The following is a 15,609-nucleotide window of genomic DNA, read 5'->3' as shown; positions in this document are numbered from 1 at the left end:
TTAGTGAGATAGATAAGTATCTCTGTGTACAGATAGAGTCAGGGAAGAACTGAGGCATGATTTAGCCTGGTGAATTAGTCACAGAGCACAACTGAGACGAGAACCCAGGATTTCTGGTTTGCGTTCCTCTGCTCTAACCATTAGATTATTGCATATATGCTGTGGGTAGGATTGCAACCAGTAACTGCTTACCCTCAGATGTTTAAACCCAAACACCCCTTTCACTGGCAACAGCTATTCACAAAAACATTTCTATTCCTATAGGGAACCAAATTATGCTTAGTATATTTGAAAACTTCATTTGTTTAAAATAAAGTCGGAAGCAGCCCATTGTTCTAACCATCCCTGGAAATCTGAGTATTCTTGTGGACTTAACGTTAATTAATCGATCCCCCAAAACCCCTGTGAGGTAGGGAAGTATTATCCCCACTTCAGAGAGGGACAAATTGAGGCACAGCGTGAGTTTTCAGCTCCATCTTCCACTGTAGTCACTTGTCCAAGGTCACACAGGAAGATAACTAGATGCTAAAAATCATTGTTTTAATAAAGACACTGAGTTTATGGTTTCCTACAACAATCTGTTGCCCAGTAACTCCCTTTTTTTGTCCTGTGACTACAGGGGTGTTAACAAGCCACTTCACCTTGAATGGTCCCCTAGAGTATGTGGTAATTACTTAAGCTGAACAATCTGGTCTTGTATTTAGCTGTGACACTCTGGGTACCTTTCCCAGACCTGAGGAAGAGCTCTGTGTAGCTCAAAAACTTGTCTCTTTCACCAACAGACGTTGGGCCAATAAAAGATATTCCCTCACCCACCTTGCCTCACAGAGTGGAGCGGGGAATTGAACCCAAATCTCCCTACTGTACTGTCCTAACCACAAACCATGCTTCCTCTGCAGCTTACACCCATGTGCTTTGCCTGATGAGCTCATACTTTAATTCTCTGAACAGAACGGTTGTGGGATCTTAAAATACCTGGAGGTAATGTGACGTCCTGAAGCAAAATTGTTACTCTCTGAAGTGCTGTTTTAGCTTGATACAGCGTCAGTCATGTACACAGCTTAGTTACAGCAATTACATATAATCGGATGTGATTTAAAAAAAAACACACACACACAAAACTCCATTAGAGAATGTTCCAGGCGAGGGAAGCAGCAGTTGGAATCCATTTAGCACCATATTAGTCAAATTGCAAATGTAATAGGTTATATTGTCTCTAACGAGAAGCATCTGCGTAGCCAGTGGAGTTGCACAAGGCACTCAATTTCAGAGCTGTTTTTATGCTGCTTTAATCTTTGTTCTTGTCCTATTTTATACTATTAAGGATTTAGAACGCTTTATTTGATGCAGCCATACTGACTCAGGCTGTGATCTCATCAGATTTCAAAGCTAAATAGAGCCAGTTCTGGTCTGCATAAATGGGAGATGGCCAGAGAAAATCCAGGTGCTGCAAGGAGTGGTGTTGGTGGTTTAGTAGTTAGCACTAGTTCTTTTGAGTCAGTACATAAAATCAGGCATCAAGACCACTCATGATAAATGAAGGTCCCAGGACACTTTTGCACCCTTTTCCATTCTGAATTCTACTTTCTATAGCATAAGCTGGATATGATGTTTTTTTTACTTGCATCCTGACCTGTTGCGTAAGGTTACCGCATCACATTCCTCCCCAGAAGTAGCTGCAGTGTCATTTGTGAATGCCATTATTCCTCTTTTGCACCTGTTTAAAGGCTTTGGCATGTCAAGTATGATATAAACAAGTTTATTGTTACGTGTAGCTGCTGTTGTCGTCTTAAGAGTCTTTCAATAAAAATGTGCGGGGTTTTAAAACAAATGTCTCTTGGGCCACTCTGAATTTTCTGGCCACCTTTTGCCAGTTCCATCAGTTCTGTGCCTGTTTCATTTCAAATGGCTTTTCTACTTAATCAGGAAGGTGAACAATCCACTGAGGGGGTTCCAGTTAAGAAGATTCTACTGAATCAAGTGTATATAAAATGCATAAACCATAATGGGAGACGGTAAATACTCGTAGGCAAAAGTGAATATTGAGTTAATTCAGGGTTGAATGAAGGGGCTCTTCTTTCTAAAAGCATTAATTGTATTGGCTTTCAAAAAAATCATTCGTCTGTAGGAAGTAGAGTAATTTTCCCTAGTGGGGTATATTCACTTTGCTCTGGTTAACTGTCTCCAATACAATCCAGGAATTCTGAAAGGTAATTGTTTACAGTTCCTTAAGTATCGTAGGATGAATTTCATCAAGCCTTGCCAACTTGAATACATCTAACTTATCCAAATATTCTTTAACCTGTTCTTTCCCTATTTTGGCTTGTGTTCCTTCCCCTTGTTAATATTAATTGTGTTAACTATATAGTCACCATTAACTGTTTTAATGAAGACTGAACCAAAATAGACATTAGACACCTCAGCCTTGTTGATGTATCAGTTATTAGTTCTCCTTCCACATTTTGCTCCTGCATTATTTAAAGAACCTCTTCTTATTTCCTTTTATATCCCTTGCTAGGTGTAACTCATATTGTGCCTTAGCAATTTGTGATTTTGTCCCAATGGGATTGTGCTTTTTTTTTGTATTACTCCTTAGCAATTTGTCTGTTTCCACTTTTTGTAGATTCCTTTTTGATTTTCAGATCATTAAAGAGCTCCTGATGGAGCCATATTGGCTGCTTACTATTCTTCCTATCTTTCCTTTGCATCAGGATAATTTTCAGTTGTGCCTTTGTCTTATTGAGGAAATGCCAAGTCTCCTGAACTTCTTTTCCCTTAGTCTTCCCATGGAACCTTACATACCAGTTCTGAGTTTGATAAAGACTGGTGTTTTTTTTAAGTCCATCGTCCTCCTTCTGTTGCTCACTCCTGCCTTTCCTTAGAATCACAAAATCTATCATTTCACGATCACTTTCACCCAAATTCCCTTCCACCTTCAGATTCACAACCAATTCCTCCCAGATAGTCAGAATGAAATCTAAAATAAGCTATTACCAGCAGGAGAGTGGGGTGGGAGGAGGTATTGTTTCATGGTCTCTGTGTATATAATGTCTTCTGCAGTTTCCACAGTATGCATCCGATGAAGTGAGCTGTAGCTCACGGAAGCTTATGCTCAAATACATTTGTTAGTCTCTAAGGTGCCGCAAGTACTCCTTTTCTTTTTGCGAATACAGACTAACACGGCTGTTACTCTGAAATCTAAAATAGCTGTCCCCCTGGTTACTTCCTTCACTTTCTGAAACAAAAAGTTATCCCTGGTACATTCCAAAACCTTCTTGGAAATGTTGTGTTTTGCTGCATTACTTTTCTAACAGATGTCTGCGTAGTTCATGTCTAACATTACTACCAGGTCTTGTGTTTTGGATATTTCTGTTATTTGTTCTAGAATTGCCTCATAGAATATCAGGGTTGGAAGGGACCTCAGGAGGTCATCTAGTCCAATCCCCTGCTCAAAGCAGGAACAATCCCCAACTAAATCATCCCAGACAGGGCTTTGTCAAGCCTGACCTTAAAAACTTCAAAGGAAGGAGATTCCACCACCTCCTTAGGTAACGCATTCCAGTTCTTCACCACCCTCCTAGTGAAAGTTTTTCCTAATATCCAACCTAAACCTCCCCCACTGCGACTTGAGACCATTACTCCTTGTTCTGTCATCTGCTACCACTGAGAACAGTCTAGATCCATCCTCTTTGGAACCCCCTTTCAGGTAGTTGAAAGTAGCAATCAAATCCACCCTCATTCTTCTCTTCCGCAGACTAAACAATCCCAGTTCCCTCAGCCTCTCCTCATAAGTCATGTGTTCCAGTCCCCTAATCATTTTTGTTGCCCTCCGCTGGACGCTTTCCAATTTTTCCACATCCTTCTTGTAGTGTGGGGCCCAAAACTGGTCACAGTACTCCAGATGAGGCCTCACCAATATTGAATAGAGGGGAATGATTACATCCTTCGATCTGCTGGCAAAGTCCCTACTTATACATCCCAAAATGTCATTGGCCTTCTTGGCAACAAGGGCACACTGTTGACTCGTATCCAGCTTCTCATCCACTGTAACCCCTAGGTCCTTTTCTGCAGAACTGCTGCCTAGCCGTTTGGTCCCTAGTCTGTAGCAGTGCATGGGATTCTTCTGTCCTAAGTGCAGGACTCTGCACTTGTCCTTGTTGAACCTCATCAGATTTCTTTTGGCCCAATCCTTCAATTTGTCAAGGTCCCTCTGTAGCCTATCCCTACCCTCCAGCGTATCTACCTCTCCTCCCAGTTTAGTGTCATCTGCAAACTTGCTGAGGGTGCAATCCACACCATCCTCCAGATCATTATTGAAGATATTGAACAAAACCAGCCCCAAGACTGACCCTTGGGACACTCCACTTGATACCGGCTGCCAACTGGACATGGAGCCATTGAGCACTGCCTGTTGAGCCCAACAACCTAGCCAGCTTGCTATCCACCTTATAGTCCATTCATCCAGCCCATCCTTCTTTAACTTGCTGGCAAGAATACTGTGGGAGACCGTGTCAAAAGCTTTGCTAAAGTCAAGGAATAACATGTCCACTGCTTTCCCCTCATCCACAGAGCCAGTTATCTTGTCATAGAAGGCAATTAGATTAGTCCGGCATGACTTGCCCTTGGTGAATCCATGCTGACTGTTCCTGATCGCTTTCCTCTCCTCTAAGTGCTTCAGAATTGATTACTTGAGGACCTGCTCCATGATTTTTCCAGGGACTGAGGTGAGGTTGACTGGCCTGTAGTTCCCCATATCCTCCTTCTTCCCTTTTTTAAAGATGGGCACTACATTAGCCTTTTTCCAGTCGTCCGGGACCTCCCCCGATCACCATGAGTTTTCAAAGATAATGGCCAATGGCTCTGCAATCACATCCGCCAACTCCTTTAGCACTCTCGGATGCCGTGCATCCGACCCCATGGATTTGTGCTCGTCCAGCTTTTCTAAATAGTCCCAAACCACTTCTTTCTTCACAGAGGGCTGGTCACTTCTTCCCCATGCTGTGCTGCCCAGTGCAGTAGTCTGGGAGCTGACCTTGTTTGTGAAGACAGAGGCAAAAAAAGCATTGAGTACATTCGCTTTTTCCACATCCTCTGTCACTGGGTTGCCTCCCTCATTCAGTGAAGGAGCCCACACTTTCCTTGACTTTCCTCTTGTTGCTAACATACCTGAAGAAACCCTTCTTGTTACTCTTAACGTCTCTTGCTAGCTGCAATTCCAGGTGTGATTTGGCCATCCTGATTTCACTCCTGCATGCCCGAGCAATATTTTTATACTCTTATACTGGTCATTTGTCCAATCTTCCACTCCTTGTAAGCTTCTTTTTTTGTTTAAGATCAGCAAGGATTTCACTGTTAAGCCAAGCTGGTCGCCTGCCATATTTACTATTCCTTCTACACATTGGGATGGTTTGTTCCTGTAACCTTAATAAGGATTCTTTAAAATACAGCCAGCTCTCCTGGACTCCTTTTCCCCTCATGTTATTCTCCCAGGGGATCCTGCCTGTCAGTTCCCCGAGGTTGTCAAAGTCTGCTTTTCTGAAGTCCAGGGTCCGTATTCTGCTGCTCTCTTTTCTTCCCTGTGTCAGGATCCTGAACTCGACCATCTCATGGTCATTGCCTCCCAGGTTCCCATTCACTTTTGCTTCCCCTACTAATTCTTCCTGGTTTGTGAGCAGCAGGTCAAGAAGAGCTCTGCCCCTAGTTGGTTCCTCCAGCACTTGCACCAGGAAATTGTCCCCTACACGTTCCAAAAACTTCCTGGATTGTCTGTGCACCGCTGTATTGCTCTCCCAGCAGATATCAGGTTGATTGAAGTCTCCCATGAAAATCAGGGCCTGCGATCTAGTGACTTCCATTAGTTGCCAGAAGAAAGCCTCGTCCACCTCATCCCCCTGGTCTGGTGGTCTATAGCAGGCTCCCACCACGACATCACCCTTGTTGCTCACACTTCTAAACTTAATCCAGAGACTCTCAGGTTTTTCTGCAGTTTCATCCTTGAGCTCTGAGCAGTGATACTGATCTCTTACATACAGTGCAACTCCCCCACCTTTTCTGCCCTGCCTGTCCTTCCTGAACAGTTTATATCCATCCATGGCAGTACTCCAGTCATTTGAGTTATCCCACCAAGTCTCTGTTATTCCAATCACATCATAATTCCTTGACTGTGCCAGGATCTCCAGTTCTCCCTGCTTGTTTCCCAGGCTTCTTGCATTTGTGTATAGGCACTTGAGATAATTTGCTGATCGCCCCTCTTTCTCAGTATAAGGTGGGAGCCCTCCCCTCTCACGCTCTCCTGCTCGTGCTTTCTCCTGGTATCCCACATCCCCACTTACCTCCTTCCCCCGGGGCTTTGGTCTCCTTCCCCCGGTGAACCTAGTTTAAAGCCCTCCTCACTAGGTTAGCCAGCCTGCTTGCGAAGATGCTCTTCCCTCTCTTCATTAGGTGGAGCCCATCTCTGCCTTCCACTCCTCCTTCTTGGAACACCATCCCATGGTCAAAGAATCCAAAGCCTTTTCTCCGACACCACCTGCGTAGCCATTCGTTGACTTCCACGATTCGACGGTCTCTACCCAGGCCTTTTCCTTCCATGGGGAGGATGGACGAGAACACCACTTGCACCTCATACTCCTTTATCCTTCTTCCCAGAGCCATGTAGTCTGCAGTGATCTGCTCAAGGTCATTCTTGGCAGTATCATTGGTGCCCACATGGAGAAGCAGGAAGGGGTAGCGATCCGAGCGCTTGATGAGTCTTGGCAGTCTCTCCGTCACATCGTGAATCCTAGCTCCTGGCAAGCAGCAGACTTCTCGGTTTTCCCAGTCGGGGTGACAGATAGATGACTCAGTCCCCCTGAGGAGAGAGTCCCCGACCACCACCACCCGCCTCCTTCTCTTGGGAGCAGTGGTCGTGGAACTCCCAACCCTAGGACAGTGCATCTCATGCCTTCCCATCGGCAAAGTCTGCTTCTGTTCCCTTCCCTCAGATGTATCATCTAGTCCACTCTCCGCATTAGTTCCTGTAGAGAGAACATGAAAACGGTTGCTTACCTGTATCTGTGTTGCTGGTACATGGGCGCTCCCCTTTCTTCTTCTGGAGGTCACATGCTGCCAAATTTCTTCACCATCCTCCTGTCCCCGCTGCGCAGCCTGCTCTGAATCTTCAGAACATTGTGTCCGTAGAAGCATATCCTGATGTCTGTCCAGGAAATCTTCAGTTTCTCTTATGTAACGCAGGGTCGATATTTGTTTCTCCACACCTTGAACTTTCTCTTCCAATATGGAGACCAGCTCACACTTTGTACAGACAAAGTCGCTTCTGTCCTGTGGAGGAAAGACCAACATGGCACATCCAGTGCAGGTCACAACAGCTGAATGCTCCCCATCCATATTACCTTCCTTCTACGAGCTTCCTGAGGAGCTGTATTAACTACTTAGAGAAGCCTGCAAGATGTAAGCTTCAGTGGGCTCTCCCCAGGCGAACTCCCAGGCAAACTCCCTCTGTTAGCCTCTCTGCTCTTCGCAGCTCAGCTGGTTTGCAGCTGACTGGCTTTTTATAACAGTCAGGCCCACTCAAGGCTCACCTGGAACAAAGCACTTCCAATTCACACTTTTCAAACAATCAAGCAAGCATATGGTCAAACTGTCCCCGCAACAGACACTCAAGTGTCTTTGAGTGTCTGCCTCATCCACCTCTTCCTCTTCCTGATTTGGTGGTCTATAGTAAACCATATTTTTTACCACTTTTATTGTTTTTGAATGATAGATAGTTGCATCATTGCTAACTAGCAACCTTAACTGTTTGTTGCATTTTAAAGCAGCTTTCCGTTTTTGTGGAGAGGACTAGTTCTTTGACTACTTTCATTTTTTCTTTGGTGCAGACATAACTTATAAAAATAAAAACGACACAGGAGGGACAGATTCCTAAATAGGAATGAGTTGTGCTAGCCAAGCTAATAAAGGCAGCTGCAGTGTCGTACCTCATTCAGTGCACACCAGACAAGATATACACATTTCCTGGAGAACTACATTAACTATGTACATAGCTACTTAGCACCTCTGGGAAATCAAGCTTCAGGTGGCTTGCCTATAGCCAGAGGTGGAATCTGTATCCAAACCAGGACTGGAATTCAGGAGTCTTGCCTCCCTAGCCTGTGCTTAGATCTCAAGGCCACATGGGGAAGGGATAGCTCAATGGTTTGAGCATTGGCCTGCTAAACCCAGGGTTGTGAGTTCAATCTTTGAGGGTGCCATTTAGGGATCTGGGGCAAAAATTGGGGATTGGTCCTGCTTTGAGCAGGGGGTTGGACTAGATGACCTCCTGAGGTCCCTTCCAACCCTGATATTCTATGATTCTATGATTTATCTCTCCAACTTCATTGGGCCTGAAAACTTTTGCCTAAGCGGTTACCCGCTCAACTTGCCTGCATCTTTCTAATGCTTCTCATAGTTTGAATAAGCCTTGTCCTTTAAACCAGGAACATGGAGAACGGATGCAGTGTTCAGTGAGGAAAGCCTGGTGAAACTCCCACGCGATATCCCTTTGCTGTGTGCTGCCACCTTGAGCGTCAACCCCTGCACAGCGTATCGGATGCTGGCTGATTTCGAGACCTTGGTGCCAGGTACATCTCTTAACCTATGCTGTGTAATCCTCCTAACACGTGGCTGATTTTTACACTCCAGTGGAACATCCCATCCTCGGATATTGACCCTAAACAAGTTAACAGAATTTATAAATTTCTTCTAATTAACAGTTTATCCATGTGCATAAATAAAATTCTGCCTTCTTCTGTATGGAAAGTACTAATATTGAGTAGTTATAGTCCTATCTCCCAAACCCATACTCTGGGATTTATCCCCAGCTCTGCCATGGACTGCATGGGCTCAGGCAAGCCTCTGCACGTGTTTTCTTACCTGATGGTTCAGAGTTATTTATTATTTATGTTGCGATAGCACCTGGGAGCCCCAGTCAGGGACAGGTCAGCATTTTGCTACGTGCTGCCCAAACACAGCTGAAGCTATGGTCCCTGTCATACTCGCTATCCTAGAGCACCTCCTCCCAGTGAGATCCAGCATTGCAGCCCCTCTGCCTCACCCGCCTTCTCCGGACGTCGGTGGTCTGCGGGTGACTTGGCCCTCTGGCCAGGGGACACTGAGTCCCACCCTGTCAGGGTAACAGCGTCCATACTCGAAGGAATGGAAACTCTTCCACCCTTCCTGGGCTCAGTCCTCCGCAGATCTTCACCGCCTCGCAGGCTCTGCATCTTCCTCACTTTATTACAGAGCACTTCCTCAGGGTTTAGTCTCCAGTGGCATGGCTGATCTTGAGCTACTGACCCTTGGGACTGCATCCTTGGAGTCTCCTAACCAGCTTCCCTCTTCTTTCAGGGCATATGCTCCTTCCTGCACATCTCTCGATGGTTCCTTTTCCAGAGAGAGGAAATGCCCAACTACCTGTTTCCTGAGTCCTTCCCCCTGTTGCCCTGCAGTCCTTTCTTTCTAGGAACCATGCAGCCTGCTTCTCCCCAGCTGGGTCTAATCCTTCATTACCTGTCTCTCCTCCAGGTGCCATAGAATGGGCTAACTAGGCTCTCTGGTTCCCCTTACGCCTATCACTGCCAGCTTGGAGTTTTAGATACCCTCATCACAGCCTCTGCCCAAGGAGCTTGCCCTCTGAGGCTAAATGAGTGTTTGTGAAGTACTTGAATGAATGAATGACTTGATATGAGGGCCAAAGTTTATGATCAGTATCTTGTGCCTTCAAGGTTCTAGGTCAGATGCAAGTCCTTCTTGCCAGCCTAGAGGAAATAAGCAGCAAGTTATAATAGGTTCCTGGGAATAAATCAGAGCCAATCCAAGCAAGTCTTAGTAAAGGTGAATGAAATTCTCAGATGAATGTATCATGAAAGAATTAAGCCTTTCAGTTGTAGTTCATTAGTTTAAATGTGGTCCTAGTGGCTGAAAGGTTGTTCCCATCCGAGGGCCTGTATGAAATAAGTTGGTGAGTCTTAGTTCAGCTCTTGGAAACATCTCTGAATCAAAACCCAACGCCTCTATTGAGCTGAGCTAGCACTGGGCAGTCTCGGGGATAAGCCATGCTGATGGGACAGTGTCAGGGAAGATTGCCTTGCAGGAGGCTGTGCTGTACCTATTCTTGACTGTATTCTCAGCCCTGAAGACTGAAGGTCTCCGCACCTTTCTCCAGCACTAAATTTGCTTCAAGCCAGAGCTGATTTGGGTTTCTTTATTTCACTGCAGGTGATTCCATCATCCAGAACGCAGCCAACAGTGGCGTGGGACAGGCTGTTATTCAGATTGCAGCAGCTTTAGGCATCAAAACAATCAATGTGATCCGAGATAGGTGCGTATACAGTGGGCCCTGGTTTTTAGAGACTCTGAATAACTGGATCATTTGTTAAAATTGTCCTGATCAAACAACTTTTTTGCTTTATCCTGTGCTGTTCGGTTCCCCTTCCTTTCACCCCGCATTCTGCTCTATATGTCTGAGTTAGATTCTCAGTGGGAGGGGAGGGGATTGTTTCTTGGAAACAAGGGAGATGGGCATAAAGGTTGGGCTGTGGCCGGTTGAGAGTAGCTGCATTTAGATGTTTGCCTGTCAGTCTGTCTCGAATTTTTCACTTTAACTGCTCTGATATGAATCTATAAGAGGAAACCCCTGCTGCTGGAATTACGCCATAGAAAGAGGTAGGGTGAAGGCAGGTTAAAGGTTAACAGGATCACCGTCTCAGCTTTTGTCTCCAGTCTGCAAATAATCCTAAATAGGCCGAGAACTTGTGCTGTAAAACAGGGCGATACCTCATGTTGATAGAAAGGCTACTTTCAGGTCTGAGTGGGCAATAGAGGGTGTTTGTTCAGGTAGCTGAATCCAGCAATAGAGTTCTTCACAACAGGGCTTCCCTTTCTGCTCTGAATGAGGCTGCCCAGTCAGCGATTAGCGAATGTATTCAATGTCTCCACTCCGAAGATGAGTGTTAAAATTCCTGTTGGGAGAGGGAGTGACTAGCCCTTGACAGGAAGGGGAGGGATAGCTCAGTGGTTTGAGCATTGGCCTGCTAAACCCAGGGTTGTGAGTTCAATCCTTGAGAGGGCCATTTAGGGAACTGGGGCAAAATAAATAAAAATGGGGATTGGCCCTGCTTTGAGCAGGGGGTTGGACTAGATGACCTACTGAGGTCCCTTCCAACCCTGATCTTCTATGATTCTATGACACTAGCTAGTCCTGAGGGATTTTCAACTCCAAGGTTGGCCAGTTCCAAGGGCTAGGTTGGGGGAACCTCTAGTGGATCTGGATGTGGGATAAGGAGAGACTAGATGCAGAGGGAAGAGGGACCTAGTGGCTCCTCGGAGAAGCTAGTTCTACCTACTCCCACTTTGTGGCCTGCTCAGGAGCCTTGTCCTTTCTTACAGTGCTGCTGGTCCCATCCCTTTCTCTTGCCTGGAAGTAGGAAAGTGGGGTGGGGTTTGGTTTGGTGGCGCAGCATCAGCTGGTGGTGGTAAAATAGGCACTGAGCTGGGAAGCAGCGACCTGCTCTGTGATTGGTAATTGGCTCTTATTCTGAGCAGACAAGAAGCCCCATTTGGAGCTTGTGGGTGAGTGTTCAGGGGCCAGCAGATCTTATGCAGGAACAGCTGGAGCTGGCATCCGAGTTCAGGGTAGGAAGCTTTGCAGAAGAAAGCGTTTAGGAGAAGCCAGGTACCCATGTGTGGGAAGCAGAAGAGGCAGCATGAAAGAAGGTACAGATCAGAGGGGGGAGGAGGAGGAGACACCAGAAGCAGTTCTCAGGAAGGCGGCTGGAGGGTAGACAGTGAAGGCTGGGATGAGGGCAGAGAGGGAGGTTGTATGGCACCATGTAGAGTCTTGAAGGTGAGGCTGAGAGGTTCATAGCTGATACAGAAGGTGAGGAAGCCAGTGGAGGAAACTAGGGGACAGAGGCAGGAGTGGCGTGGTCAGTTAATAACAGGATGAGGGAAGGAGGAGATAAATCCCCCCCGCCAAAGAGGCTCGCTTTTGGAAGGGAACATCTTCCCCAAAGTTTGGGCTGAGCCCAGTTTGCTCATCCTGGGTCACAAGTTACAGATCAGAGCCCATAGAAACTGACTGACTTGGTCAAAGGGCCCTGCAGAGGTCTGTCCATCTTGGCTTGGGAAACATGCCAGTTATTTCTGTGAATCTCTTTTTTGTCCTTCCTCCCCAGACCCAATCTCCAAGAGGTGGTAGACAGACTGACATCCCTTGGTGCGGACCATGTCATCACAGAAGAGATGCTGAGAAAGCCAGAGATGAAAGACTTATTTAAGGTACTGTAATGCTGAGCTCTCCAGAAAGAAGAATCCTAGTACGGAGGCAGGAAGCTAATTCTCAGGATCCGAAGACAATACAGGAACCTCTGTATAGCCATATTGGAGCAGACCATGGTCTGTCTCATGTAGTGGCCAAAACTAGATGCTGCAGGGAAAGGTGCAAGAATCCTATTATGGAGAACTATGGAGTAAACTTCCCTAGCAGAAGCTCTTTCCTAACCCCTGGGCAGATGAACAGTTGTTTTAGGTCCAAATTCTCAAAGGTATTTGGGCACCTAACTTCCATTGAAATCAATGGAAGCTAAGGGAATAAATATCTTTTGAGGATCAGGGCCTTATTCCCTAAATCCCGAGTTTATATTCTTACTTTATCTTCTTATGTAAGTGGGTGTTCTCATTAATCAATATAAATGTCAATTAAACCTGCTAAGCTTTTGGCCTCAATAATATTCTATGGCAGTGAGTTCCATAGGTGTAAAATAATAAACGGTTTCCTTTTATCATGTTTAAAGTTGCCTTTTAGTTTGATTCCATGTCCCCTTGCTCTTCTATTCTGAGGATAAATTGGAGTGTCTGACAACATCTACACCTGTTGCTGTTTTATGTCCTCTCCTGTCTCTCTCATTTATTTCTTCTGTAAACTGAACAGTGCCGCGCCGCAGCCTCTCTTCAGACAGAAGTCTCTGTACCTCAGATTACTTTCATTGTCCATGTTTGGGCCGCTTCTGTTTCCGCTATAACGGGGAATTGAGGTGACCAGAGTGGAAATGCAGTGGTGAAGATGATGCAGTAGCCACAGGGGAAATCCCGCACTGACAGAGAGTTGGACTAGCTGAGACTATGTAGATGGCTGATGTCTAGAAACCGTGCTCTGATATACACCACCGTTTAACATGCAGACAGAAGAGTTAGTAGGGGCTGGCCTTCATTCTCCCAGGGAATTGTTTCCATTGGACTCCTCTCTGTGATTCTGGAGGCTGCCCCAGCAGCGTTGGGCAGGTTTTCATTTCTGCTGCGGTGCCCAGATGGTAAATTTGGCTTTGGGTACATATCTGGACCTGCCCTTGGTTTGAGCAAACTCTGGGGCTAAAACACGTGAACCTGCCTCCCTCAGCAGACAGAGTCCTGACCCCAAGAGAAGGTAACCTTGGAATTCAAAATAGGACTACTCCGTGTTTCTTGCTGGACAGAAATCTGGCTTGGCGGGCAAGAGTTAAATCTGCCTTTTTTGTCTATAAAACGCTGACTCTTCCAGAAAGTCCCCAAACCCCGGTTAGCGCTGAATTGCGTCGGAGGGAAAAGTACTACTGAGATGCTGCGCCACATACAGTAAGTTCAGCTTTTTTCCTCCTTTGACTTGTGTTTAGCACTCAGAGATGTGCATGTTCAAAGAACTGGTTTGTCCAGATTGGGGATAGCGGTCAGGACCAGTTGAATAAGTGGATATAAACTAGCCATCAACAAGTTTAGGCTCAATATTAGGTGAAGATTTCTAACCATTGGAGGGGTGAAGTTCTGGAACAGCCTTCCCAGGAAGCAGTGGGGGCAAAAACCTAACTGGCTTCAAGACTGAGCTTGATAAGTTTATGGAGGGGATAAGTATGATGGGACTCCCTACAATGGCATGTGGCCCATAGGCGACTACCAGTAGCAAAACCCCCAAATGGCCAGACGGGACGCTAGATGCGGAGAGCTCAGAGTTACTACAATTATTTCCCAGGTATCTGCCTGGTGGGTCTTGCCCACATGCTCAGGGTCTAACTGATCACCACATTTGGGGTCAGAAGGAATTTTCCCCCAGGTCAGATTTGCAAAGAACCTGGGGGTTTTTCACCTTCCTTTGCAGATGGAGCACAGGGTCACTTGCACATTTAAAGAAGTGTAAATGGTGGGTTATTTATAACTTGAAGTGTTTAAACAATGATCTGAGGACTTCAGTAACTCAGCCAGGGGTTAGAGGTCTATTTCAGGAGTGAGTCGGTGAGGTTTTGTGGCCTGCATTGTGCAGGAGCGCAGATTAAATTATCACAGTGGCCCCTTCTGACCTTACAGTCTATGACTAGAATTATCTTACATGGGTCACTTGTTAAAAATGCAGGCGGGGGAGGTTTCTCGGAAGATGCGGTAACTGAAATCTAAGACCTTACAGCAACTCTAGTGAGGTTTCCTCTCAAATGACACACAGTAATAGACTTTTAAAGACTAGTAAGAGTGGAAGGTCACATCCAGCTATGAAGTCAGAATCCCTATAGTATCTTGCTCATTGTCTTGGTGGGCTGTTGCAGTGGGAGGGGTCCATTAACTCTAGGTGATTATTTCAGCTAATGGCTCTTGTGAGAAGGAGGGGAAGCTAGAAAGCAGGTTGAGCAAGTAACAAAGTAGCTGGTCAACAAAGTAATTGAAAGAGCAGCCTGTGTAAGGGTGTCAGTATCTGCAGGGGTTCGGAATTGGAGGAGGAGAGCAGATCGGGTTGAAGACCCTTATTAGGAGAGATCATTAATTGTCTGACACCTGACTCTCCATACAGACAGAAAGGGACCATGGTTACATATGGCGGGATGGCAAAACAGCCTGTGACTGTCCCTGTGGTAAGTAACAGATGCTTGTGACATGTTCTCTGTATTCACATCACATAGCCCTTACTCCACAGCACTGAAATTTTCCATCCATAACATCCACTGCAAGCAACTGGCTGCCCCACGGGGTTGGCTTCACCACATCTATATATTGTCCCCTAACTCCCTATAGCTCCTCAGTTCCCACGCAGCAGCATCGCTACTATTAGAAGCGACTGGATGAAGTGTGCACTTGACTTCCAACACTACCTCCTTGTGCCATTTGAGCACCAGAACCAATGCCCCATGGTCTCTAACTGGTTGAGAATGTGACAGGAATGAGCTAGTTCTGGCCTGTTTCTGGTTTACAGGGTTTGGGTGTATGTCTGCAATACTCATGGCAATGTTTATGAGGAGACTGGCCCTGGTGTGTGACTGACCCAGCTATTTAGCATCTGCCAGGCAAATTCTCATTGCAAAAGTTGTCTGCACTCTAAGGTGCACCTGTAGGGCAGATCTTCCCAGTGTCAATCCTTGCTCTGACCTGGAGTTAGTAGCTAAGGTGTCTCTTGCAACAACAGAACAATCTTCAACGTTCTTAACCCTAGTCCTGTATCCTCTCAGAGCTCTACTGGTCGTGGAGTCTCGTTGCTAACACAAAACGCTTTATGAACGTGAGTTTTTAAATTTAGTGCCAGATAGAGAGCCTGAAATCCTCTTTTGCCACAGAAGAGGCACT

The 15,609-nt window shown here is 45.9% G+C and overlaps 1 protein-coding gene across 3 annotated transcripts in view; it reads left to right on the top strand.

The window, feature by feature from the left end:
- MECR (mitochondrial trans-2-enoyl-CoA reductase) overlaps positions 1–15,609 on the top strand; it is a 32,853-nt gene that overhangs the window by 14,392 nt on the left and 2,852 nt on the right. For all 3 annotated transcript variants that reach the window (XM_073317445.1, XM_073317444.1, XM_073317446.1), the window contains 5 exons: positions 8,472–8,615; positions 10,252–10,354; positions 12,210–12,312; positions 13,571–13,644; positions 14,843–14,903. In XM_073317445.1, coding sequence (XP_073173546.1) covers positions 8,472–8,615; positions 10,252–10,354; positions 12,210–12,312; positions 13,571–13,644; positions 14,843–14,903 — 485 coding nt within the window. The remainder of the gene's footprint in view (positions 1–8,471; positions 8,616–10,251; positions 10,355–12,209; positions 12,313–13,570; positions 13,645–14,842; positions 14,904–15,609) is intronic.

The sequence above is a fragment of the Lepidochelys kempii genome, chromosome 19, assembly GCF_965140265.1.
Source record: "Lepidochelys kempii isolate rLepKem1 chromosome 19, rLepKem1.hap2, whole genome shotgun sequence".
NCBI classification, from domain to species: Eukaryota; Metazoa; Chordata; order Testudines; family Cheloniidae; genus Lepidochelys; species Lepidochelys kempii.
This window is presented reverse-complemented; position numbering and strand designations above follow the sequence as displayed.